Consider the following 27264-nt stretch of genomic DNA (forward strand, 5'->3'; position numbering starts at 1 on the left):
TTGTTCAAACATTCCAACTGATATTTGAGTTTATTGTACAAGTGCAATAAATGTGACAAAATGGCATGCTAAGAAGAGTATACCAACTCTCCATATTTATGATCAATCTGATTTCCAGAAAAGTTAAGGCAGAAAATACCAATTCTGCCCGTGTCCGCTGTGGGCAAGCTTTTGAAGATAGCAGTCAACTGTGATAAAAGGCTTTAGAAACAAACTCATAAAAGGCTCTGTTCTTATAAAATATACAAAGAATAAAAAGACATTTGTTTTCAGAGTGATAACTCTATATCAGATCAGTTACCAGCCAAACCAAATGGAGACAATTTACAGCGAACTAAATAGTCGGAAAGTAAATGAGATTAAATGTTTTTTCTCAGCATTGTAGAACTTTTCTCAAGAGTTTCAACTGATTCAAATAAGTTTGAAATAAATGTTTTAATGTTGCCAATAGGAAATCTCTCTCCTGGACATCTTGCATACATGGAAGCGGTGTACTTCCCTCTGGATATAATCAGAAGGCACAATTTACTGGTCATTAAAGCAATGGATTTCTCTTCCTAAGCCTCCGTCAATTCAATGGAGTTGATGTGGTTTGTCAAGATATCTTCTAGATAAGCAGCTACTACTACTTTAGCTTTGCCTTCTGACAGTTCCTCAATACCACAAATATGCTCAATAGCTCTTTTCAACAATCTGTCTCTTCCATGGGAGTTTGTGTGTATTCCTGCTTCATCTTCTTCAACCCCTGATTTCATATATTGCAAGACATAGGATCTGATCACATCCCCATTTTCTGCTATAGTTTTCCTAATGAATGGCAGGTCTGTACTGTTTGCCAAGCTTAACAAATGAATCAGAGCCTGGCAGATCTGCGTTCTCAGGCTGGCACTGTATTTGAACTCCAGAAAGTCCTCGGTGTCTTCACTCTTCTGCAAAGCGATAACCAAGGCACTCCAGATCTGGGAAACCTGTTCAGTGGTTCCGTAGCGCTCCCTTTGGGTAGGAATGGAGAGGGCCATGGCAGATTTGATTCGGACTTTGAAATTCTTGCATGATTTCACCACTGATGTAAGAGCATTATAGGCTTGTGCAGTCCAAGGAGCTTCTCCTGGGAAGCGCACAGGTTTGCAGTCAATAAAACATGCAAAATCAATGTTACAAAAGCAGCTGTTCATAGAGATTTATTACACTGATCAACCTTGTCTTCATTTGAAGACTCAGGATTTTTGCCATAAACAGAAAATTATCAATTGATTTATTGAAATAAAAAATAATAATATTCTAGCCTTTTCCTCTATATCTGAAAAAAATATACTCAAGTGATGCTACATTTAGACTCCACCTGTGTAGCTTATATAACAATGCTTCCAGATAATTAGAATGATACTTTTTGGAAGCTCAGTGATTGAGTAGATGCCATTTATTACAAGGCAGAGGCCTTAACTTATTTTGGTTTCACTGAAGGATGAAATTTATTAGTGAGTCCAATATTTTTACATTATCCTGAGTCACTAACCCTCAAATCTAGCACCTGCTATTGCCCTGATTCTTCAAACATGCACACACTTTACTACCATGAGTAGCCACATTGAAATCAATGTAGTCAAGTTAAGCATGTACGTAAGTGTTTGCAGGAATGAGGTCTATTTAATTTCAAATGTACATTCTGGGCCAGATTCTGCCCTTGGATGTGAGAGAAACATTCAGCCCTTTGAGGGTTTCTTTCTTTCTTTTTTTAATTCCAAACACATGCATATGCCAGATCAATTCTTAGTAAAAACACAACCTTAAAAGATTTTTCTTTTGCACAGCTCGTTGTGCATTCCCCAAAGAGGTCAGTGAAAAAATTTTTAAAAGGAAGATTTTACTTACCAAGTGGCAAGGCAGGGTTTTTAAATACGTTTCCCAGCGCATAACATGCATTCCACCGTACTTTCATGGTGGCCTCACTCTGGACAGTAGAAATAAGGGCCTGAATAGATTCCTTAATGGTTTCACTGAATCTGGGTTTTACTATGTGATATGGTTGAAGGAAATGAAGCAGATTTCCTAGGGCCCGAACTGCATTGCTCTTTACCTAAAACACAAAGCAAAAAAAATTTTTTTTTTCCAATTTATACACATGCATCTGGCGAGGCCTCTCAGTGCATATACAGAAATAATTAAGTGCATATGGTGCTGAAATAAAGTAATTTCAGGGTTTTTTTTTTTGTTTTTTTAAAAACCTTCCCATACCCTGTCAGAAAAACAACCCCTCAAACTGCCTCTTCAAAAAGTTCATGGGAAAATAAGACAGGCTTTACAAAATGCCCAGAACTTCAACCAACTTAGGCTGTGTCCAACGGACAAGAAAAAGCGACACTTTGCACTTCACTCAGTGCAAACATCTAGGTGCCAGCAGTCCATATCTCCAGATGAGATAGCATTATTTTATTCTACACTAATCTAATGGTAGATGTGGGTTATGGTAATTCCAGTTGGCGGAGTCTTGACATATTTTGCAGTATGGCACACAGGATTTGTTTGTATGCAAGTACTGCTGTTACCTTCCCCGGTTACGCCATTCTTTTTATGTTGTAATAAAAAGTCAAAAGCAAGTAATGAGTGATTTTAATTTTGCTCTTGGCTTTATGCTTGGATTTATTCCTTTCCCTGCCCCACTCCAGCGTACCTTGTCTTTGTCCTTGGATGCTTCAGTTGCTGACCGTAACATTTTCAATAGTAGGAGATCTGAGAATTCCTCTTGGAAGCTCTGCCCCATCATTTCCCTAACAAAATAAAGCACACATCATCCAGGATCAGAGCAGTTAGAAATGAAAAAGACCAGATCAGAGTCAAGCCTCCTGTGAAGATAAGATACAGTCCCCCTATGTAGGATACATAATTGACTGAGTTGACAATACTCTTGACTTTAACTAAAATGCTGAGATGTAAGACAAACACACTGAGCATAGTAAAAGCATATGATATTACACTTAATGCAATGATGATTTACATTTTACAGGAAAGCCTGCTGGTAGCGCAATAAGACTAATGAAATACAAAGGTTAATAAACTGCTATCTGAGAGACAGAAAATGGCATAGGAATCAATGGTAAATTTTCAATATGGCAAAAAGTTAATAGCAGGCTGGTCCACCATTCTGTACTAAGACTTGGTTTGATTAATAAATACATTCACAATCCTATTTACCCTTTTATGTAACATAAGAATAAAGGAATATTCAATGAAATCAAAATGTAATAGATACAAAAAGGATAAAAGGAAATCTTTCTTATGCAGTACATAACCTGTGGAACTAATTGCTCTAAAATATGAAACTAAGAGTTTAATAAAAAGAAAAGGAGTACTTGTGGCACCTTAGAGACTAACAAATTTATTTGAGCATAAGCTTTCGTGAGCTACAGCTCACTTCATCGGATGCAAGAGTTTAATGGAATTCAAAAATTGATTAGATCTGGATAATGAAAACATTCACAAGCTACAGAAGGTAGGAATACAAATCCTCACGCTTTGAGGCATAAGGCAAACTCTAATTAAGAGTGGCTAGGAAGAAGCTTCTGGTACAGGCACATTCTTGCACCTTTTTCTGACATTTATGGTAATGAACACTGTCAAATACAGGATATTGATCTATTTGGACACTGGTGGCCAGCCTGAGAAGGAGCCAGAATTTACCAATGTACATTGCCAAAGACCCACAGTAATACGTCAGCAGCCCCCACATCAGCTCCTCCCCCTCCCAGCACCTCCCACTCACTGGCAGCTCCACTGATCAGCGCCTCCCCCTCCCTCCCCACACCTCCCAATCAGCTGTTTCCTGGCATGCAGGAGGCTGGGGGGCGGGAGGGGAGCGAGGGCATGGCAGGCTCAAAAGATGGGGTGGAGTGGGGGCAGGGTCTGTGGCAGAGCCAGGGGTTGAGCAGGGAGCACCCCCCGGCACATTGGAAAGTTGGCGCCTGTAGCTCTGGCCCCGGAGTCGGTGCCTATACATGGAGCCGCAGATTAACTTCTGAAAAGCCGCATGTGGCTCCGGAGCGACAGGTTGGCCACCCCTGCATTCGGACCATTGGTCTGCCCAGGTATGGCAATTCATATATTACTGGGGGGACTAACAATAAAGATCTCAAGCCATTTATAAAGTTCTATTAGCTAATATGTTGCTACCTACATGTTGACAATCAGTGTGTCTGTAAGGTTGCCCAAGGACCAGGCTGCTTTGGCACGGACGTTTGGAGACTTGTCCTGGAGGGAATTCAGGATAGCATTTGCTGTGTCGGCAACAAACATCACATCCTAGAAAATTTAAAGTTTTGTCGTTTTTTAAAAATGTATGGAAGTTCTTTTTTTAAAAGTGGATGGATTTCCTTAGCTCTGTATGCTTCACTGTCTTTATTGTCTCAGTGAAATCTGCACAAACACCAGCTCTATTAAAGCAACCTTCTGTGCTAAGTAACAACTTTATAGTATCTCTAATGTTCCCGGTACAGCTTTGTTTGATCTCTAGTTAACAATCTAACTCTAAAGTGTCCAAATTTGCTCCTCTCTTGGGTGACTGCTTCTACATGATTTCACTGCATATTTTAATTTCATTGGTACTTTAAGTTACTTTGATTTAAACATAATTACCTGGACTGACAATCTCATACTCATCAAATGCCATTGTCGAATAAGTAATTGCTTTTCCAAACTCCCTGTTGAGCTGTCTCTCTAATCTTCTCTTTCATGGCATGTTATATTTCATTTCCATTTCCTTGTCTATGATTAAAGCTTTTCTTTCACAATATTTTAGACTAAAATTTCTACTTCAGCTACGATTCAAGTTTGTCAAAATAGTCACCCATGTAAGACTTCACAACCATGTGGCAAAAACAACGGAATCCTCTCTTGCAACCAGGTGGGTTAACATGGCTCCAAAGGGCAGTTTGGTCCACCTGCACAGTTGCAAATCCACCAGCCATACGCACACACTTCCCCCGGGCCCTGCTGCATGCTGTGCTGAAGGGAGCTTTACAGTACACAGGGACAGACTCGGGCTAAGATGTTATGCTGCACCTCCTGAGACAGAACTCAGCACAGAACTCGCAGTCCTGACAAGGGCTATCCTTGCTCTGAACTAACTTTGCACCTTCCCCATTCTGGGCTGCTCCACAGCCCCTGCCATAACAGACAGTTCTAGGCCTGTCTAAGTTACGGCAACCTGTCCCCAGCTGCTCATGGGCCACAACCCTGCCTGGAAACTCTGCAGCACTACGTGCTCTGACTCTATTCCTGACATGCCCCTCCTGCTCCAGCCCCACCCTCACCATGCCCCCTAACCGAGGGCTTGTGTAGGAGTCTTCAGCCATACAGCTGCCTTCTGCAGTTCTTGCACCAAGGCAATCCTCTCCCAGCCAGATCCAGGGCTTTTAGAGCTTCCTCATACCTAGCTGGCCCTTTCACCTGACAAAGGGGCTGGAGGGAAGGTGAGGACCTTGCACTGCACCAACAGACACTCCACCTCCTGCCACATTTCACACAGCAAAAACTGCGCGGGTTCCATTGCCCAGAGTGCCCATAGAACAGAGTGGGCAGGGTTGGAAGAAGTACCAGCAAACCTCCAAAAAGATTTCGAGCTAATATCTCAGCGTGTTGTATTACCATTGGCCTAAGAGGGAGGCCTGCTTCCCACAAAGAAACCTCATGTTCTACAGCTTGCTGCTCAACAAATGCATTGTGAAGAGCTCCGAGTAAGATAATAATGGCCCACTGCTAACCTGCCTAAGACATGAGAAGAGGACGTAGACTCCAAGGGCTCGGGCAGCAGCAGCTTTCACCAGTGGATTCTCACTGTGATTCAGGCCCAGCAGTAGCGTGATGCACAGTATCTGCTGGTCATCCTGCAATTAGCAATGGAAACAGAGAGAAGCATTCCTTAAAAGAGAACAGCGGTGACAATATTGTACTGCAGAGCCCGCTCTTTGGGGGAAAAAGAAAAAGCTAAGAACTGATGTGTGTTTTAAACAATGAACACCAGGAGTCTGCAGAAGCAATGAGAATGTCCCGTATTCCCATACAGCAAATAAGTGGAAGAGCTGGCTGGCATTTGGATGCCACCCAGGAGACAGGAGTACTCCCCACTTTTAACATAAATTACCCCAAGGCTGGTAAACAGGGCATTGTTGATTTCACCAAGCTGTATCTTTGTAATACAATGGCAACCAGTTAGGGCATGTGTGCTGGGGGAAAAGGAACAACAAAAAGGATTGGGGCAGACAATAGGTTCACTACCCACCTGGATAGAACAGGAACGATTGTAACTGTAGGGGAGCCAACATGCCATGAGAGAGAGTGACTCTTCAGTGTGAAAGCATTAAAGAGGGATCATAAAGCATGTTAAAGTTCACATTTGTACGGTTTGTGAGTATACAAGCCTGCAGCCAAGTCAACTGTGCTGCATCGGAGCCCTAGGTCAAAGTGGGCAATGACTGACACCAAAGGCTGAAAGGGAAGTGGGATCAAAGTACAGAGATGAAGTACACACTGTGCTTGGAGAAGCCAGACCAACAGAATTCCAGGGATATTGCTGCATTAGCAGTTCCTCTGTAAATGAGACCTGGCAGGATTCTCTGAGGCAAGCAGGGCACAGTGACATGAATGGAGCTGCACAATACAGTGGCTATATGCTGCCAAGGCTTTAAAGCACAGAAGCATATTTCATTGTGTAGAAGGAGAGTAATGCCATCAGATTCAGTTGCAATTGAGAGAGAGCAAACATTACAGTTTCAGCTACATTTTGCTAGCCAGCCAAATGAAAAAAACCAAGTGTGTGAACAACATCAGTCCACTGCCTTCAGTTCAGCTGTCTGCATGCTTCGCTGAACTTTATCAGCAAAATAGCAATATCTTCCACATCTCACACACAGAATGAGATTCTAAAGGCCTTTGTTTGCCATGCCACACAACCAGGCTATTCAACGAGGCTATTAATATTCAAGGCTTTGAAACAGTCTATTGCTTCCTTGAGTAGCCATCTCCTAAAATGCCTCTACAATCAAACTTTTTGAATATTCCCAAGCATGCCTTTTCTAATCTTAATCGGTCATGGTTTACACAGGGTTTTTGAATGTGAAGAGTGGATGTAAAAAAAAGCAGTGACCATCCTTCATGTGAATTTAACATAGGTTCAGTATTAATATAGTTAGCGGGATAAAACCAGAGGACTCTAGTACTTAAAAAAAAGACAACCAAAAGACATTGTATTTTACCCGCAGACTGCTAAAAGCTTCCGGTAAGATAGACGAAAGAGCATCACAGGCACTTGTCTGAAGGGTAGGATGCTGAGCATTCTGAAGGGCACCAGGTAAAGGGCCATTTAGCATCATAGTCCAGAAAGTTACAACCTGTAGTGGAGAAACTATGTTTACCAACTGAAACCATTAAACAATTGATGCTGATGTCAGGTGAACTTGACAATATTGCCCACATCTCTGATCTCTGAAATGGATGGTCTTTTCTAAGATCATCTTTAAAACATACCTAGTACCACATCAGTGGATATAAATGAGCAGGAAATTGACTACTCCAACTATTGGAAATCTTAAAATAGTTATCAGAGTAACAGCCGTGTTAGTCTGTATTCGCAAAAAGAAAAGGAGGACTTGTGGCACCTTAGAGACTAACCAATTTATTTGAGCATGAGCTTTCGTGAGCTACAGCTCACTTCATCGGATGCATACCGTGGAAACTGCAGCAGACTTTATATATGCACAGAGAATATTAAACAATACCCCCTCCCACCCCACTGTCCTGCTGGTAATCACTTTAGATAAGCTATTACCAGCAGGACAGTGGGGTGGGAGGGGGTATTGTTTCATATTCTCTGTGTATATATAAAGTCTGCTGCAGTTTCCACGGTATGCATCCGATGAAGTGAGCTGTAGCTCACGAAAGCTCATGCTCAAATAAATTGGTTAATCTCTAAGGTGCCACAAGTACTCCTTTTTTTTTTTTTTTAAATAGTTAGTTGTACAAATAATGTTTTGGCTCGAGCTGCTTGTTTCATTTCTGTTTTATTTATTAACATTCCCTAAAATCGTTTTAAAAATAGCCTTCAGTTCACAGAAAGAATATTCTAACAGACCTACATTATTGCCAGAATCCCAATTTCTCAGCTTGAGCAAGCTTGTCAAAAACAGCCCCAAACAATGGATTTCTCCGTGATCACACGCACTAGCATATCAGCCACCTACTTAGTTCTTGTAGCAGGCAGAATACTGACGTGGGCTCTTGGAGCACTTTCCTATGGACATGTCACTGAGGCTGTAGTGTGTCTCTATCTAGGGTTTTATATAGCACCCCATCATATGTGGTATCTGAGCTCCTTGATATTCTTCCTGATCCCAAAGTTACAGCAGAAAGCAGGAGCAAAGGGAAAGTGTACAGTGAATACTGGTGTCTCATAACAAGCATTTGTCCATGAATCTAAACAACGCTAGTAGGTCTAATTTTAGGCCTAACCAAATGTGACAGAGCCCCTTTATGTATAAAATTTCTGACTCAAGTAGTCAGACAAGAGATGCCCATCATACCTTGCTGTCACTTTCTTAAATTAGCTTGATATTTATCAGGAGATTTATTCAGCTTTGACAAAGGTTGCTGTATCTATCCTAGGATAGAACATGAACACACACACACACACACACACACACAGTGTTAAAATGATGAGTATCAACAACAGCAGTTCCTGTCAGTTCATTTTAATAGCAGGAAACAGCCTATCACAATAAAATCCTACAATCCATGCTTATTTGTAGATCTTTACACTATCATAGTTTGCCGACCTCAGTGTATACCATACCAGCATCTAAAGGTACTTTGTACTCTCCCTCCACTTTACATCAGATTGCTAAACATTGACATTCAGGGTCAATCACTTTGCAGCAGCTTTCACAACATGAGGCTTAATCAGGTGGAATCCCACCTCTAAAGTCCATATACTTACCAAGTTGACAGGTACTTTCTCATTGACAGCAATGGTTGAATCTGGTTTATGCTGTTGTACTATGCCTGTGCCCAGCTCCTCCAGAAGCTGCCAAGAAAAAGAAAATGAACTGGCTCCTTATCAAAGCAAACTCAAGTATTATTTGACTATGGAAATATTTAGCAGAAACCACAGTCATTTACAGAATGAATGAAATCTGTTGTTACTTTACATTATTTTATATTACACTCTCTGACTGCTAGCTCAGAGTTAGTGGAAAAGCTCTCCTAAATAAAGTCTCCAAACTTTTATGCCAAAATGGCTAGAAATGTCTTATGGTATCCAGAACAAAATGAAAACTCCCAAATCAACTGTTGTTAGAGTAATAAATAAGGGTCCAATTCTGGAATGCTTCCATAGCATTCAATGGAATTATGAGGGTGAAAAGAATGCAAGATTGGGGCCCAAACTTGTTTTTCTTGATGTCCTAGAGTACAGTATTGCACAATTAGCTACAGAATGGAGAAGGTATAGATCTTGTTTGTAGTGTACTGCATGAAATAGACACATAGAAGCACATTCAGAGCTCTCCTTCCATACAATTGTCTTGAATTATAATAAAGGTATTGTCACATCAAGCTTAGCTACAAATACTTTTAGAGCATATGTACAGAGCAACACTATCTAGAGTAACACTTTACTAGATAGTAAAAAGCTATCTGGATTTCTCCAAGCTCTTACTTTGGCACCGTGGAGCTGAATGGATGGATCTGTTTCCTCCATGCATTTGCAAGCCACCTCTCCAAGCTCTAATAAATAGCTCTGAGCCACAGAGAAATAGCCCTTCACAAGAAGTGCCAAGACCTGCAGAATAGGAAAAAAAAAAAATACTGAATGGAATTTACCAAAATGAAAAGAGAGAACATTTTAGTCAATGCAGTAACCATACACTAAACTCTAACATGAAAGCTAGAAAGTACAACACAAACTAGCGAACACAAAGGATATTTGGACTCTGTAGAGTCTATTGTCTTGTTTAACAGAACACGTCAAAAGCACTATCAAGCAGGAACTTGCAGTAAATTCATTTCTCTCATTTAAGCGAGCTCTCCTGTAGCTAACAACTACCTAAGCAAAAGAAAATCTGCAAAAGTGACAAGCCTTGAATCTCCTGTAGTTTGGCTGTCCGGGTTAACGAAGCCAGCTGTGACAAGCATCCATTACTCTGACAAGGAAATGAGGTTGCTTAATTTCCTTGGGATGGAAGCGACAAAATTATACTTTTCTACATTGTTGCATAAAGAAAAACAGAGGTGAGTTTATGAGTCTCAACCTTCCTATACCGTGCTTTATACAGGCCAAAGTCATCTACTGTTAGTATTTCACTGATAGCAGATCTTTCTAGTCAAGATTTAACTTATATGCAACACTGGAAAGAGAGAACACAGAGAACACTCCCAATTCTTACCAGGTGCATACACGCCCCATCATCAAACAAGGTTACCAAATCATAAGGGTAGAAGAACCGGCTGGTACTGGAGAGATTTGCTATTTATTCTTAGTTTCATACATTTAGTTGGCTCGTCTAGTAGTTTTCCATTCCTACCTGTAAAGATTCCAGTCGAACAGGAGATGGTTCATAGACAGTACCAGCTGTGAAGCTAGTATCGCTATCAGAATAGGAATCCTCTCTGGGCAGAACAACAGTGGAGATACAAAGACGTATGAGCCAGCAAGGCTCTGAAGATGAACTCTCCCAATTGTCCATGGGTGCCCCTTGTGAAGGTGGTGCTCTTCTCCACCACTCAGAGGGACGGAAGCAATGAGGGGTTGCCGCACCGCTGCTACTTAGTCCAGAAGGACTAGGCTGTTGCAGAAGTAACTGTACTTCTGGAGAAGGAGCTTGAGCAGATACTACAGCACCTAACAGCGTGAGGCTAGAAACCCGAACATTGACATCTGTTAAAGAGAATAAAGGAAAATAAAATAAAAGGTAAACACCACTGTGCGGTGGAGTTATTTACATAGTTACCAATCATGGGAAATGTTTCTAAATAAATAACCAAACAAATAAATAAAATAAAAAAAAATACTAGCAATTAAGAATTCGTGCTGAGTTAAGAATCAACATATACAGCGAGAAAATAATCCAGCCCAGTGCAATGCAAACCTTTATGACGAATGCATGGCTTTATCTGGTTCCAAACTCTTGTCAATAGACCAGGTTTTAAACGGCTGTATGGTGCATTCGATACCAAATTTGCCAGGCACTAAAACACACAAGAGATAACCACATGAGAGATGACAGAGGCCAAACTGAAAACGTGGCTCTCTCGTTTTGTACTGTGGAGTTAGGTCATTTAGGCAGCTACATTGATTAAATTTGCAAATAACTGAAGAGAGTTGGTCAGTATTCGAAAATTTGGCCCAAAAGCTTTGCTTCTAGAACAATTACTGTGATCACACATGATCAATCATAAAAATCGAGCTAGGGAAGGAATATTTTAGATTAAAAACTCAAATAAAAATTGCCATTAAAAAACCAAAACCCTTTACAACTACAGCACTATTTTGTACATCTGCTCAGCCCAGAAGCCATAAGAGAAATATGGAAACAAGAAAACTGTGTTCAAGAGAAACAATGGGAATTTCCAGGCAGACTCAATTTGCCAAGCCTTGTAAGAAAGAAAAAAAACCTGCTGTTGTGACCCAGGCAGCTCTCAGGATTTTTGCATAATCACCCTGTCTCAGGCATGTCTGGAAAGCATGAGGTCTGCTGTGAAGGTCATTAGAAAATTGCTTTGAGGCTGAATCGGAGACACTTACAAAGCGTAAGCACGTTCAAAATAAGTGTACGTACCTTGATGATTTGAGTAAGGGTTTGTGAGGAGGATTCTGCCACTAGGGCTAGCAGCAGACAGCGATGCAACTCTCTGATGCTGGAAGCAATTGTTACCGAGAAAGGAGTGAAAGCTCTTTTATGGTCATGTGCGTCTTCAGCAACAGAAAGAAACTGCTTAGAACCTTCCAAGGTGGCAGAGAGAACTTGAAGAGCGCAGGCCCGAGTCTGAAACAATACAAGATTTCAGTTCTGTTTCAATGAAAGAAACTGTGGGAAAATGTCAAACCTTCCTTATCCTGCTGCTTCACATTCTGTATGTGCCTGTTACACAGCACCTTTCTCCTCGCTGGGAAAAAAAAGGTCAGTGTGTGTGTCCAGGCTGCAGGATATGCTAACATCATGGAACCCAGCTCTGCTGAAGCATGACAGCATTTTGCAACACACTTAAGACAGAATGTCCCTGGCCTCCAAAAAACATGTTAATATGCAGAGTATGTACTCTATTAACTGCATAAAATGTTATGACTGCAGGTCAACAGCAGATATTCACAGGCCTGGCTTTGAAACTCAATTATCATCAAGTGTCCATTTCTTTTCATTATTGGGGTATTGTGATTCAACACCTCGTCCCCCAGGTTTTCTTGGATTCTCCTAGCAAAAGCTTATAAATGTTCTGCCCTTTACCATTCAGGCGTCAGCAAAGAGACCTCCACATCTGGAATTCAGGGCATTCTAAAATGCGCAATTCTGGACCTTGCAGATCTTTACCATGCATCAACTAGCAGTTTGTAAATGCTATGGGAAAGTGCCCACCCAACTCAAAACACATTCCTTTTTGGGGGTTGGTTTAACTAACACTTTCCAGCTTTTTCACCACTCACCTTACTGGACGCCTCCTCTAGAAACAAACTGAGATATCTCAAATTCACATTCTGCTTCAATTGCCTTCCCTGGCACAGCAGTCCATGTATTTATTTATCCTGTGTGTGTGAAGCACCCCCATTTCTCAATTTGAAGGGACCACCCTCACTTTTTGAACCTCTTAGGGCTTGTCTAGATAGAGAAAACGCCCACAATAACCGGTGAGCACTAGCTACTCCACACTAATTCCCCATGTGGACACACTGAGTGCGCAGTAAAAGTGCCTTTGTGCACATTAGCTTAATACGCTTTGGAAGTGTGCTACACTAAACCTCCCGAGGGCACTGTTAGTGCACAAGAAGAGAGTGTCCACAGGCGGAATTAGTGCAGAGTAGCTACTGTGGTTTAAATTCACACAGTAGCTTGCTGCGCACTAACTTTCCTGTGCAGACAAATCCTTAACATAGTGTGAAAAGTTTTCTTTTATCTCTTCTAATTTGACCAACCCCTTTCATACATTTTGGAAACTCTTTGGTCACTTCAAAATTTTCTCCAAAAAAAATATGTTTAACTCCAATAACCTGGTCTCATAATTTTAGAGTCTACATACATAACAGATCTTTTGTTATCCTAATAATGCACCTGCTCTTCGTCCAGTACAGTGATACAGGCCACAAAGACCCCAGCAAGACTGCTCTATTATATTAAAGATCAAGGAAGGCAAATCTGAAGACTAGTTCTTGAAAAACAAGGCTTTTAGGACAGCAATTTCACTTACCTTTGGAGAGGGATCCTTCAATGCAATAGTCATCAAGGACACAGACTGTGGGCTGCCTATTCCAGGTGTATCAGGAACAAATGCTGACCAGTAGCCATAAAGAACTTTTTTTTCTATTGATTTGATAGTGGAAAGGAAACAGGCTAAAGCCCCTTGACGAACTTTGGCTTGATAAGATCTTTAATTAAACAAAGAGATGAATTAATAGCAGCTCTGAAAAAATAATTGATTTGACCTCATTTATTCAGGTTACTGACTAGCTATATGAACTTCAAGTAGAATAGCTAAGGCCAAAAGGAAAAAAAAAGAAAAGAAAAAGCATCAGTTTACTTTCAAACTACTACTAATTACCACCTTTTAACTTTCTTAGTTAATAAATTATACAAATCACATTAAATGATTTCTCTAAGAGTTTCATTTAAGAATCCAGTACTGGGATTGTGTGAGTGGGAGAGTGAGTAAAACGCTGCACATGGGCAAAACTGGTGCCAGATCTACAAAAAGGACAAAGAGCATTATTTAACATGCCACGCAAGCATTATTGTTATGAACCACAGTATTATTTGCTTCCATGTTTTACATTTACATGAACAACAATAACCTCATTTTGCTCTGTATTCCACCTTCAGCATCAGAATACTCCGACTCACTGCTGCTGATCCTTTTCCAGCTGGAACAGCATGATGATAAGTGATCCTTTCCAGCAGGCATGTATGCAGCATCTAATGTGCGATTCCAGGGATTTAGACAAGGATTGTTTTGTGCATCGCCTGAACGTAACTGAAATATATCTACTGCATGGATTGCTCCATCTCCTACATCACTTTCTAATTCTTCTTTCACTTCTTCCCCCAACTGTCCTTTCTTTTGTTTCCCCTTGGACTTTTTTCTTCGGGTCTGTGTGAACAGGAAAAAACAACACAAAAGGCTGAGACGAAAGTAAGAATTTTGCACGCAGAAAAGATTTTATTATTCTGCAAATCTCTTCAAATGACAACACGGTCACTTGTGAGAAAAATAGAGACTCTAAAATCCCCAAAAGTAGAATAAACTCTAGTGTGTTCAGTACTTAAGTTCACCAACATGGAGTTGCACACTTTATAAGCACATCGATGGCATATTTTAGGGAGACAGATTGATTTTAGCTAGTCAAAGAAAAAGTTTTGGTCACAGGTATTTAGTTACTATTATGAAATAGTGTTACATAAATGAATTATACATACTCTGACACAATCAGATCTTAATCGATTTCAGCTTGCATACTCCATTTTTTAATAAGACAAAATAAACTTAATATTAACACCTTAATGTCCCATAGGTACATGTCACAAGACTGGTTTGCTTGGACATTTTGGATGCAAACCTCTAGATATACATAAACGCTAACCTCCAACTATTAGTGTAACTACAAGAGTTTCCACAATTCTCCTTTATTTTTCTTTAGAAAAATGTATTTTTACTCTGAGACACTTAACAGTAGGATATCTTTTCAGGTGTTTTATTTATGTATTCCTGTAGCTCTTTTGGATTTATCGGAGATACTCATTAACTTTAAAAGAAGATTACAAGCCAACAAAATGACCCTACAGCTTTATTTTGTTTAACGCCTTTCATGTAATCTGTAACCCAAAACATTTTACAGGGTTAAATAATAAACAGCAAAGGGAGAGAGAAACAGAGATACACAAACAAGGGAGGAAACTCATTTTTAGATGAGCCTGACTTCCCCAGGAAAAAGTAAAAGTGATTGTGTGTTAGAAGTAATGTAACTTGTGATGGAAAATGCCACCATCAGTCCCACATCTTCAGGCCACAAGTTCTTGACTACAAATGAATAACTGATGCACACAGCTAGAGTCAATCAAATCAATCTCTGCAGAACCCTCTGTTTTAGTCATCTGACTTCACAGAGCAATGTGTTATTCAATGCAGAAATTTATAATCAATGCCATTTAGGCAAGCAATGTGAAATACACCAAATTCCGAGAATGTGAAGGAACTTTCAGCCATTAACACCATAATAGGAAATATACAGTCAAAACAAATAAACACACAGAAAAATCGACATGTGGTATAATTTAAGTTTACCCCTGTTTGTTTAATGGTGCTCAATTCCGACTGCTCCTGTTTGACAGGTGATCGTCCATCATACTGAGGAAGTGGAGCTGGGTACAAGACTGTAGGCATTTCCACGTTCAGTCCAGGAAGCCCATAGAACATGCATTTCTAAAACAGTAACAAGAACACCAGCGTTCTGGTCCATTTGGATGTGCAAAGAATTGTCGTATATTCAGGTGCTCACCAATTCTTTTCAGTTTACCTTATGACTTTCTTCTCTGGGACTTGTCTCCCTACGCTCACACCCTAGCTGCCAATGGCAGATAAGTCAGCACAAGGAGACTCAACTAGCACAATAAAATGCCTGTATAGTAATTCTGATTCTCTAATCAAACAAATTTTGGCAACCAAATTCAACTATTTCTAGAAGGATTTTAGCAAGGGTCCAACACTGAAGCTAATGAGAGACTTGCCTCTTAACCATCAAGGCGTTGCCACCACTTTCTTTGTGAGGGAAGTCCAAGTGAGAGAACTGAAGGCTTTATCATATTCTAGAGAGAATTTTCCCCTTCTTCCATGTCTTTCATTCCATTTTTCAATCTTACCCTCCTTCCCCACACATCAGCTCTCCATCTGATTCTTTTTTCTGTCTTCTCTACCTTTTCCCACTTAAAGTGAAACAGGAGCACACACTACACAGTCTCTCTCTCTAAAAGTGGATTTAAACCAAGAAACTATTCACCTTTAACACAGCAAGAAGGGACCCAAGCTGATCAGTCTGCATTAGCTTCATCTTCCCACCGTTTAAGAGCGACTGGATACCTTTCAGAGCATTCTGTAACAGCTGAAAATAACTTCAAATTAGCCAACACACACAAATACAGCATCTGTTAACTTATGAACTTCATACCTTATATAGTGCAAAACAACATAACTGCTTAGCATCACTGAGATACTTGGAACTGTTTTCATGTTACTCAAGTAAAATGAAGTTAGAGATATTAGCCAAGTCTTAGCTGGCAATATTCCAACTCACAAGACGTGTACAGCCTCTGGCAAACAGGAAGCCTTTGATTATAACAGATTTACTTATTTCAAATCAAATTTTAAAAGCTGTCTAGATGTTCCACTGCAGATGTAGTATAACTTTAAAATTAGTGTATTTCAGCATATTAGCCTCATACGTACCATACAAAAAGTGATGTCATCTACATCAGAGGTTTTTGAAGACTGTAACATGTTTAGGAAAGTTTGAAAGCACTGACTTCTGTAAGACTCATCTAAGTATGGCTGTCCAGGCACACTAAAATGAAAGCAAATACAGCTAGTCAAGCTGTGGCTCTCAATATAAAGCTATACAAATTGTTCTTACAGATAACGTTACAAAAGCTCAGATCTCTCCTTCCCCAGCATAGCAGAGACACGGAGTGGGACTGCACGTTGGCACCTATGAAGGATGAAACTCTAGCACCGTAAATACTATCTGGAAACACTGGTTAGTAAAATTTCAGTACGCCTAAAATTTACTCTAGCTTCTGGCTTCTCCTGCCTGATTAAAGTGGATTCCTATGTTTGGTATTCCAGGCTGCGAGTAGGTGCAGAATGACACTAATGGGAGCAGTGTCACTATTCTGCTGGGAATGTCCTCATATACAGGTGCACAGGTGATTTAATGAAGCTGCGTGCGTATATCTTGGGATACAATTTAGCCCTTACTAGGACCTTGAAAGGTTTTTACATTTTCCTTCGTTTTCACAAAAACATAGACTGCCTTAATGCCGTGACAAGTTTACCTTTTTTTAATTTAAATAGCCACCCATCTTTCTTTACTAATGAATATAAAGAAGGCAATCACTACACCACTTCAATCTGTGCTACCTGCATATCATCTTATCATAACATGAGCATTACTGGAGTGGCTCTAGACTCATTAAACAACTTTTTTTGTGCTGGATCCCTAAGCAGCTGGTCCCATATGTTTAATTACCTCAAGTCACTGGTGTGCAAGTTTGATAAGGTTCACAATAAGGCTCAAATACTGCAAGTGATTTTCCTGACAGTAGAATCCAATTAGAAAATCACATTCAAAAGCGCCAGACGCTGCACTTTGCTCATATTTAAGTGACCTCATCGGTAGACTCTTCCTTTTTAAGGGTCCCATTCTGTGGGACATCAAACCTTCCTTCATAATTGCAAAGCTCTTTAGAGCAGCTCCAAACTCCTGCTCGCTTAGACTGATTGTCATAGACAAACAAGAAAAAGCTTCCCTCTGTATTCGAATAGTTTAGTGAAGGTTTTCAGAAGTAATGGGATTTTGCTCTGGCATCAACTTATTAATTCTTGGAATCTTATAACAAATCGTTCATAGACCAAACATTCCACTGCAACAGATAATCCCAATGCAAGATGTAATCAATTGTTTCATAAACATTAACAACCACCACATCAACCAACTACTGCCTGCATAGACAGGTAGTAGCACAACATACCTGCCTTTTTCCCCCCCTCCCTTAAATTAAATGTCTTAAGAAATAATTTTAGTTTTGGAAATCTGAGAATTCCTGGTTTTCCCCAAAATGAGTATGACAATGGCTAGGAGCACTGCAGTTTTAACTTTCACACACAAGTCATGTTTATAACTTCCAGGATGCAACACAAAACAAAGCTGTTAGAGAAAAAAATCTTCTCCTTTTGGCTTTCATCAAAAGGCGAAGTCCCATTAATCAATGGGACTGTTCAAGGCAATGGGACCTGTCATAAATATAAAGGGAAGGGTAAACCCCTTTAAAATCCCTCCTGGCCAGAGGAAAACTCCTCTCACCTGTAAAGGGTTAAGAAGCTAAAGGTAACCTCGCTGGCACCTGACCAAAATGACCAATGAGGAGACAAGATACTTCCAAAAGCTGGGAGGAGGGAGAGAAACAAAGGGTCTGTGAGTCTGTCTTTATGCTGCCTTTGCTGGGGATAGACCAGGAATGGAGTCTTAGAACTCTTAGTAAGTAATCTAGCTAGGTATGTGTTAGATTATGATTTCTTTAAATGGCTGAGAAAAGAATTGTGCTGAATAGAATAACTATTTCTGTCTGTGTATCTTTTTTGAAACTTAAGTTTTTGCCTAGAGGGATTCTCTATGTTTTGAATCTAATTACCCTGAAAGGTATCTACTATCCTGATTTTACAGAGGGGATTTCTTTACTTCTATTTACTCCTATTTCTATTAAAAGTCTTCTTGTAAGAAAACTGAATGCTTTTTCATTGTTCTCAGATCCAAGGGTTTGGGTCTGTGGTCACCAATGCAAATTGGTGAGGCTTTTTATCCAACATTTCCCAGGAAAGGGGGGGGTGCAAGTGTTGGGAGGATTGTTCATTGTTCTTAAGATCCAAGGGTCTGGGTCTGTAGTCACCTAGGCAAATTGGTGAGGCTTTTTACCAAACCTTGTCCAGGAAGTGGGGTGCAAGGTTTTGGGAAGTATTTGGAGGGAAAGACGTTTCCAAACAGCTCTTCCCCAGTAACCAGTATTTGTTTGGTGGTAGTAGCGGCCAATCCAAGGGCAAAGGGTGGAATATTTTGTACCTTGGGGAAGTTTTGACCTAAGCTGGTAAAGATAAGCTTAGGAGGTTTTCATGCAGGTCCCCACATCTGTACCCAGCGTTCAGAGTGGGGGAGGAACCTTGACAGGACCTATTTATATAGCCCTGAAACCATTGCATTGATCTCACCTTTACTGTGCTTAGCAGGTGGACTGAACAGGCTGGCTGTCAGCATTTCCAGATGCCCATCTTTTAAAGCACCCATAAAATCACTGAAAAGACTTGATTTAATACCTGAGACATAGATTTGCCATGCTGTGTACTGCTGCCCTCCTGAGTTCCACATCAGGCTGAGCAAGATCACTGAACTGTACCAAGAGTCCACTCTTCCCCAGCAAATCCGGGAGATACTAAAATAAACCATTAACAGTCACTACGGGCCAACAAGATACACAGTCAGGTCTGGTGAATGCAAATCAATTGGCAAATTTCCTTTTTACTTCAGAACAACAGATCTACAGTCAATATGATATAAATCAAGCTACTCCTTAAATCTTATAGCTAGATATAGATATACCAACTACAGAATAGGTTTGACTGATATTCAAACAGAACTAGGATTTACATATCCTCTGATTAGAAATGATGTTCATTTGCAAAGTTGTCATCCATTATTATGGAGGCATTGGTCATGACCCTATAGTTAAGACTGAGTTCCATTTTGTACTTAAGCAGAGATGCAACCTCCTTGTTTTGTATGAAAAATATAGCACACCCTTCCCAAATTTACAGCACTTGCTCTTTGGGTATAGACTGAATTTTCTGAGCATTTAAAAGTAAATCCGTAAAAGTAAAGTAAAATTAATTTAAAAACGTATTAAGAAATGTACTGTCTGTGTCAGTCTCTTCTCTGCCCCAGAAGATCTTAACAATGGAACACAGACACTTCACATTTTGCAGATAATTAAAGTTAATTAATACCTCGTACAGAGACTATATTTGAAGACACTAGGTTGTAATTAAGCTAAGTTATTAACGATTGTTGTATCTAATTGCTATTGTTATACAGACTTCAGACAGGTTCAAGTCAACAGCTCAGGAACTCTTAAGAGGTATCATTGTGACATCATAGATAACTCAACCCATTAATACCTGTCTTCTACACCTAATTTGCAAGCAAAAATTCTATTGGTTGTAATGAGTCAGTGGTGTCAGGGAGACTGTATGTGTGTCACGAGTTCACAGTGGTAGGCCACTTGGTGCAGCTGTCACTGCTCTTTAAAAAGCCCATAGCTTCATGCTAACTCTGGCATCTGTGCTTGAAAGGCTCTCATGGCACTGCTATTTCAGCTCCATTCTACAATGAGGGTTTGATCCTTCTGCTGCGTGAACCTCAGGTTCCCGCTGAGCGCACGGAGCCCCAAGGGAACATGCTTAACACCCTGCAGTGGCGCATAATCCAAAGCCCACTCCTGTGATGGAATCTGCCCTTATAGCAGGAAATAACTCTCACAGGGAGGCGGGGCACATGCTACAGCAGGGCAGTTCTGTCTAGGTCACCTCTCCATCTGGCTGAGATGGGGACACCATGGGCTGGCCAGTCTTCACACAGCACTGGTCTCATCAACACAACCCTTTAAACCAATAAGTCAACTGCAAATTAAGGTCCACATTCACCAGTGTGCTGTAGCTGCTTTGTGCTGATCTGGCGATGCAAAGCAGCTGTACAAGCAGATTAATTGGCTCATGTGCTCTGGGGTTACTTTGCCCTATAATGATGCTAAAAGTGGAAAAAATATGGAAAAAAATCTAAAGTAAAGTATATTAAAACAGTTTAATCTCATCTGGAACAACAAACAGTAAAACAACACTATGGTTATTGTACAGCCTCACTATAGGGCAAAGTTAAAGTTGTTTGGTGCCTTAACTGTGCATTTCTTACCTTAATATGTTTGGATTTTTCTTCAGTGCAACCTTAACTTTGAATTTCATGGAGTTGTAATGCTTGATTATAGAATTATTACAACATCCCTGTAATGCATTTTACCCTTCAATTACTGACACTGTGTTAAGATGGAGTTAATGTTGAGAGTATGTGTGTCTGGGAATATGACATTTTTATTTTCTTTTGGAGGAAAGACACGGGAAGGGAGTCTAGGGATCTGAGGCTTTGGAGATCACTTTCTCTTAGCAATAAATTCAGGACAGCTTTCAACCTACCTTCTGACAATTTGGTCCATTATTGTAAAGAAGAGCTGCTAAGGCTTGCAGAATTTCAGTGTGTGTCCAAGAGCTGCACTGTTTGAGAGCAGAGATGGAATAGGATACAAGAAAATCCAAATTCTGTTCATCAACCACTACCTGTCATCATATAAAAACACAGAATTAAAAAAGTTTCCAAAAGGCATCCTTATTATATTGCACATTGTTCAAGTCAGGGTAACATTCCTCTAGCTGGGTAGTGACCCAACTGATTTGGCTGTTAGAAATTCATGCTGCTACAGAAATAGCCTACATTTAGGAAACGGCCATGGGATCTTGGTTTCCCCAAAACTGAAGGCATAATACACAAGCTTTTCCGTCTCCTGTGAGAGGGTCAGCACATGTAGTTCTTACATCAGCAACCCTTTAGCCAGGCATAGCCAAGCTAGGACTGTAGACCAGAAGAATGGTAGGATGAATAGGAAGGTGAAAATCCAAGCACGTTCATATTAGATCCTCTTTATTGGTTCTGCCTCATGGAGACGAGAGCCCTTTTGGCCCACATCCATGTGCTTGGAAGGGTAGGAACAGAACCATCAAATTTTCCATACCTGGAATCTGTTAAGTAAATGATGAATGAGCTGACAAACTTTGTTGACAAGATGTTCCTGATTGAGATGAACCAGTTGACAGGCTTGAACAAGTAGAGCACAAACATCCTGGAAAAAAAAATCTGTTAAAGAAAAAAGCCAGAAGCCTTAATGATTATTTATCATTGACCCAATACAAAATTGTGGCTTCAGAGTAGAGACCATCCCATCAGCTAAGGTCTCAATTGTGCAAATGGATTTGCATGGGCAGAACACCTGGATCCATGGTCTAGATAATATTTAGTCCTGTCATGAGTGTAGGGGACTGGACTAGATGACTTTTCGAGGTCCCTTCCAGTCTTATGATTCCGTGTGGAGCCCAACTGAAGTCAATAGAGCACCTAGTGAGTAGACTGTCCCACTGACTGTCCATATGACACAGGCATCCACGTGCTGGATCTGCCGCTAAAATATCACTTAAGAAACCAGCACTGAGAGAAATAATATTTAAAGACTAAAGCATAACATATAATACAGACCAAAGAAAAAAGAGGAGGTAGGAACCAAGAAACAGAGGAAAGAAAAAAGGAGCAATGTATAAAATATTAGGGTGAAAGGAGAAGATTATCCTAAGCACTTCCCAAAATTTAAAAGAAAAGCTGAGCAATTGCTGTGAAAAACAAATAGGAAGACTAATGGGTAACTAAAGATTGTCACTGCTTCAATGTCAAAGTAGCATGCTATATACAAGGTACCCCCAATAAATTATCTTCATTTTTGCATAGTTAATATGTTCCCCCTACAAAACAATTACTAAGATGTTATGCAGTAATTGAGAATCTAAATGCTGCAGAGACAGGAAATTGTCAAAGAAAGTGCTAACAACCATCTCAATTATGTCCACCATCTTCTCCTACCCACGGCATATAAACCAGAGATGTCTGCTACCACTCACCCTACCCCACTGCACATGACTACTACAACTCAGCCTGGCTTCCAGGCTCCCTGCTGCAAGTGCGGGAAGCATGGCACTCCTAAAAGCCGTGACTCTCAGAGTATGTCTATGTGGCAGGTGGGAGGATAGACAGACTTGAGCTAGCATGCTAAAAACAGCAGCATGGTCAGGATGGCTTGGGTTAGCTGTCTGTCTACACACACTTGAAAGTGCCCTCCCAGCTGCTGTGTAGACAGAACCTCATGGTCTAGGCTTCTGACACTACAGTAGGGAGCTTGAGAGGCTAAACTCAAGCTGGGGCTCTCAGGACTTCCAGGATTTCTGCTACTCAGCTGGGCTCCCCAGGATGCCCAACTCTCAGGGCAGCTGGCTTCCCAGGCTATGGGATTCAGGCAGCCCAGGGAGCCAACTTGCCCAGGAGGTTGGAAGCCCTGGGATCCCCAGTCCTGGGGGAGTGGTTATGGCCAAGCTGTCCCAGAGCTTGCTAAGGGGGTGGGAGGAGGGAGGAGACTGTGAAACTGATATGAATGATGACAATTTCACAGAGGGACTGCTGGGGATCCAGGAAACTTACTTCCTTTCAGAAACAATGTATTTTGGAACTTCTGGTTCTTGGGAAATTTTGAAAAAAGTCGGGTTTGGTCTGAAACCAAACTTCAACATGATAAAATTTCCCATGAACTGGAAATTCCAAATTTTGGCCAGCTCCAGAGTGTCATGACCTATAGATAAGCTAGTAGATCTATTAGCCATATGAAGAGAGTAGATGCGGGGAAACAGGCAGAGTTAACATGGTTATAACACCGGGAAGTGGGCAAAGGGCACCTGACCTATAAGTGAATTGCAGCACAGGAGCAGAGTTAAGGTTAATGTTAACGTTACAATTTCCTGACTGGTGTTTCGGTAAGCATATGGGGCTGCACCAGCAAGGAAACTAGTTCAACAGTGGATTGCCAAAATGACCTGGGGTTAACACTTGAAAGTTGTACCGATATAACTGTGTTGGTTAGGGGATTTTTTTTTTTTTTAAACCTAAACAGTTATGCTAGTTAGTAAAAGCGCTAGACATAGCCATACTGGTATGAAGGCGGCTTATGCCAGTATAGTTAGTCCCCTTCCCATATGGGAGTAGCTATACTGGCATAAAGCACAACTATCCTGACAGAAGTGCGTCCAGACTAGGGGTTGTACCGCTACCTACACCGTTATAGTAGGAAAGAGGTACAACTTTCTAGTGTCGGCGTGGCCCTTCTGAACGTTTCCAGCCTACGGGTGGGCTGCAAACAGGCCTGCACCGAACCATTACGCTCAACTGGGGCAACACTCATCCCCCTCCGTGGTACGGTTTAAATCACGATCAGTCTCTGGGGGCAGGTGGCGACACGTGGGGAGCAAACCTGGGGGGGGCGGGGGGGATGGCGGCGGCAAGGGAGCACCTGCCTCAGGTGCAGCCTGGCAGCTGGTGAGGCGGCCGGGTATTCGGGGACAGGGCTTTACCAGGCCCACCCCGCTTCCTTTCCTCCACACTCAGGCTGCCGACCCTGCGGCCCCTGCCCCACGGCTGCCACCCCACACGCCCCTGGGTCCCATCCTGCCCGCCCCCCCCCCACGGGCTTATTCCCACCCCGTTCCCCCGGCCGATCCCCTGTTCTCGGGGTCCCCGCCCCCCCCGGGGCGGCCTCATTCCCCAGCCCGGTCGGGACCCGTGGCGGACTCGGCCCCCCGCTACCTGCGGGCTCGGCGCCCCCGCGGGCCCCGGCGCCCCCGGGCCGCAGGTCTCGGAGATGAGCTGGTCGAACAGCAGGTGCAGCTCGGTGCGGCGGCCGCTCCCGCCCTCGCCCTCCCGGGCCGGGCCGAGCCGGGGCCGCAGCGCGCCGAGCCGGGCCAGGTAGCGCCGGATGGAGCCGCTGGGCTCGGGCTCGGGCTCGGGCTCGGGGCGCGCTGCCTCCTCCCCAGGCCCCGCCGCCGCCGCCGCCATCTTCCCCAGCCGGGCCGGCGTCAGCGCTATGGCAACCGGGTAGCACTTCCGGGTCGGGGTGCCTGTGGGCCCCCATCAGCCCCCAGCTCCCTTGAGCTCCAGGGGCCCAGTCCCCATCACCCCCCCCGGCTCTCTGGCCCCCCAGGGGCCCCATCACCATTGCACCTACGGGTGCAGCTCCTCTGGCCCCCCAGCTCCTTTGGGGCCCAGGGGTCCAGCCCCCATCACCCCCCAGCTCCTTTGCACCCAATCGCCCTCCAGCTCTCTGCCCCCCAGGGACCCCATCACCATTGCACCTAAGGGCGCAACTCCTCTGGCCCCCCAGGGACCCCATCACCATTGCACCTAAGGGCGCAGCTCCTCTGGCCCCCCAGCTCCCAGGGGCCCAGTCCCCATCACCTCCCAGCTCCATTCCACCCAGGGGCCCAGCCCCCAGCTCCAATGCCCCCGAGGGTCTCCATGTTCCCCAGCCCCAATCATACATCCTAGCTCAATTGGACCCCATGGGTCGGATGACCATCTTTCTCTGCAGGGCTGGCCCAAGCTCTTCCTCCCACCCCAGGACTGGCCCAAGCTGCTCTCCCAAGCCTCCTTCCCCATGCGGGAGGCAGGCAGGGCTTGGGCGAGCAGCGACGCACATACTAGATAGGGTGACCACATTTCCTAAAGGCAGGGACAGGCAGGGACTGTTGTTGCTACTCGCCCAAGCCCTGCCTTCCTCCCATGCCCAAGGCTGGCATTGCCGCTCACACACACACATGTTCTTCCATCCCCCACTTTTTTGACAAAAGTGGGCATTTGTCCCGATTGCTCTTGCCAACTGATCAAAAGAGTCGGGACGACTGAGACGGGGCTTAAAAAAGAGATTGTGCCAGCCAAAACAGGATGTATGGTCACCCTATCCATGGGCTGCAGCCCCCATCACTCCCCCCACTGGACATATGGCCGATGGAGGTCAACCCCAGCTCTACATGTGTACCTATCACTTAGGGTGCCTGCAATTTGGGGGGCCTGTCACCTGTGATTATTAAGATTTGGGGCACCCATAATTTTGTTCAACAGAACCCCCCGCTCTGGGCACACAGCAGGGGATTGGTCCCTAACTCAGGCGGTCTCAACCTTTTCTGTACTATGACAGGTTTCAGAGTAACAGCCGTGTTAGTCTGTATTCGCAAAAAGAAAAGGAGTACTTGTGGCACCTTAGAGACTAACCAATTTATTTGAGCATAAGCTTTCGTGAGCATCCGATGAAGTGAGCTGTAGCTCACGAAAGCTTATGCTCAAATAAATTGGTTAGTCTCTAAGGTGCCACAAGTACTCCTTTTCTTTTCTGTACTGTGTCCCAATGTTAGTGCAGAAAAAAGTTTTGGGACACTCCCCTCCAATCTGGCTGGGCAGAGAACACACTGCCCAACTAATACAGCAGATAGATCTCTATTTGATTGGAAATCCAATGACTGAAAGAAGGAATAAAATCCCAGACCTCTAATAAAGTCATCCATGTACAAACGCAGGCCCTGAGCCGGCAAGGAGCTCCTCACACATATGAATGCACAACCCCTTCCCTTACACAGCTCACGGTTTTTTGCTCGGAAGAGTTTATATTCCTCATTGAAACACACAGTCAAAAAATATTTGTTCTTATTTTATTTGTTTGTTTATTATATAGGAAGGAAAACTTAAATGCACACATACAAAATGGGAAGTAACTGACTACGCAGTAATACTGCAGAAAAGGACCTGGGGGTTATAGTGGATCATAAATTGAACATGAGGCAGAAATGTGGTGCAGCTGCAAAAGAGGTTAATATCATTGGGGGGTGTATTACAGGAGTGTTGTATGAAAGACATGGGAGGTCACTGTCCCACTCTCCTTGGCACTAGTAAGGCCCCTGCTGGAGTACTGTGTCCAGTTCTGGGCACCCACTTTAGGAAAGAAGTGGACAAATTGGAGAGAGTCCAGAGGATAGCAACAAAAAATGACAAAAGGTTTAGAAAACTGACCTATGAGGAAAGGTTAAAAAAACTGGGCATGTGTAGTCTTGAGAAAAGAAAACGTAGGGAGGACCTGATAACAGTCACCAGATATGTTACGGGCTGTTATAAAGAGGGCAGTGGTCAACTGGTCTTCATGTCCATTGAAAAGTAGGGCAAGAAGAAACTGGCTTAATCTGCAGCAAGGGAGGTTTAGGTTAGATATTAGGAAAAACTTTCTACCTATAAGGAATAGACTTCTCAGGGAGGTTGTGGAATCCCCATCATTGGAGGTTTCTACCCAGAGTAAGAGGGCCCCAAAGAGCTTACAATCTGAATAGACAAGACAGACGAAGGGTGGAAGAAAGGAAATAGATGGAGACTTTAAAAACTGCCTTAAAATAAATCTAAAACGATGAAGTCTTCCTCCATAGGCAGTGTAGCCTAGTGGCTAGAGCATTGGACTGGGACTGAGGAGCCCTGGATTCTATTCGCAGCTCTGCCACTGGCCTGCTGGTGACCCTGGCCAAGTC

General features: G+C 42.6%; 1 protein-coding gene across 2 annotated transcripts; it reads right to left on the bottom strand.

Moving 5' to 3' along the window:
* Positions 1–24763, bottom strand: HEATR6 (HEAT repeat containing 6). Of its 2 annotated transcripts, XM_073316049.1 has the most exons (20): positions 24509–24763; positions 21846–21953; positions 21253–21393; positions 19327–19442; positions 16690–16804; positions 16244–16345; positions 15532–15669; positions 14045–14340; positions 13444–13621; positions 11823–12029; positions 11133–11232; positions 10569–10921; positions 9704–9826; positions 8984–9070; positions 7248–7382; positions 5757–5879; positions 4172–4296; positions 2672–2768; positions 1873–2077; positions 1–1108 (listed from the first exon to the last, which is right to left on the bottom strand). In XM_073316049.1, exons 1-20 carry the CDS (start codon positions 24755–24757, stop codon positions 558–560), a joined length of 3549 nt encoding a protein of 1182 aa, XP_073172150.1. In that variant the 5' UTR covers positions 24758–24763; the 3' UTR covers positions 1–557. The 2 variants fall into 2 exon arrangements, with proteins under 2 accessions (XP_073172150.1, XP_073172151.1); XM_073316050.1 differs by lacking the exons at positions 19327–19442; positions 21846–21953; positions 24509–24763 and having other exon boundaries at positions 21253–21358.
* Between the last annotated feature and the right edge of the window lie 2501 nt (positions 24764–27264).

The sequence above is a fragment of the Lepidochelys kempii genome, chromosome 17, assembly GCF_965140265.1.
Source record: "Lepidochelys kempii isolate rLepKem1 chromosome 17, rLepKem1.hap2, whole genome shotgun sequence".
In the NCBI taxonomy this organism is placed as follows: Eukaryota; Metazoa; Chordata; order Testudines; family Cheloniidae; genus Lepidochelys; species Lepidochelys kempii.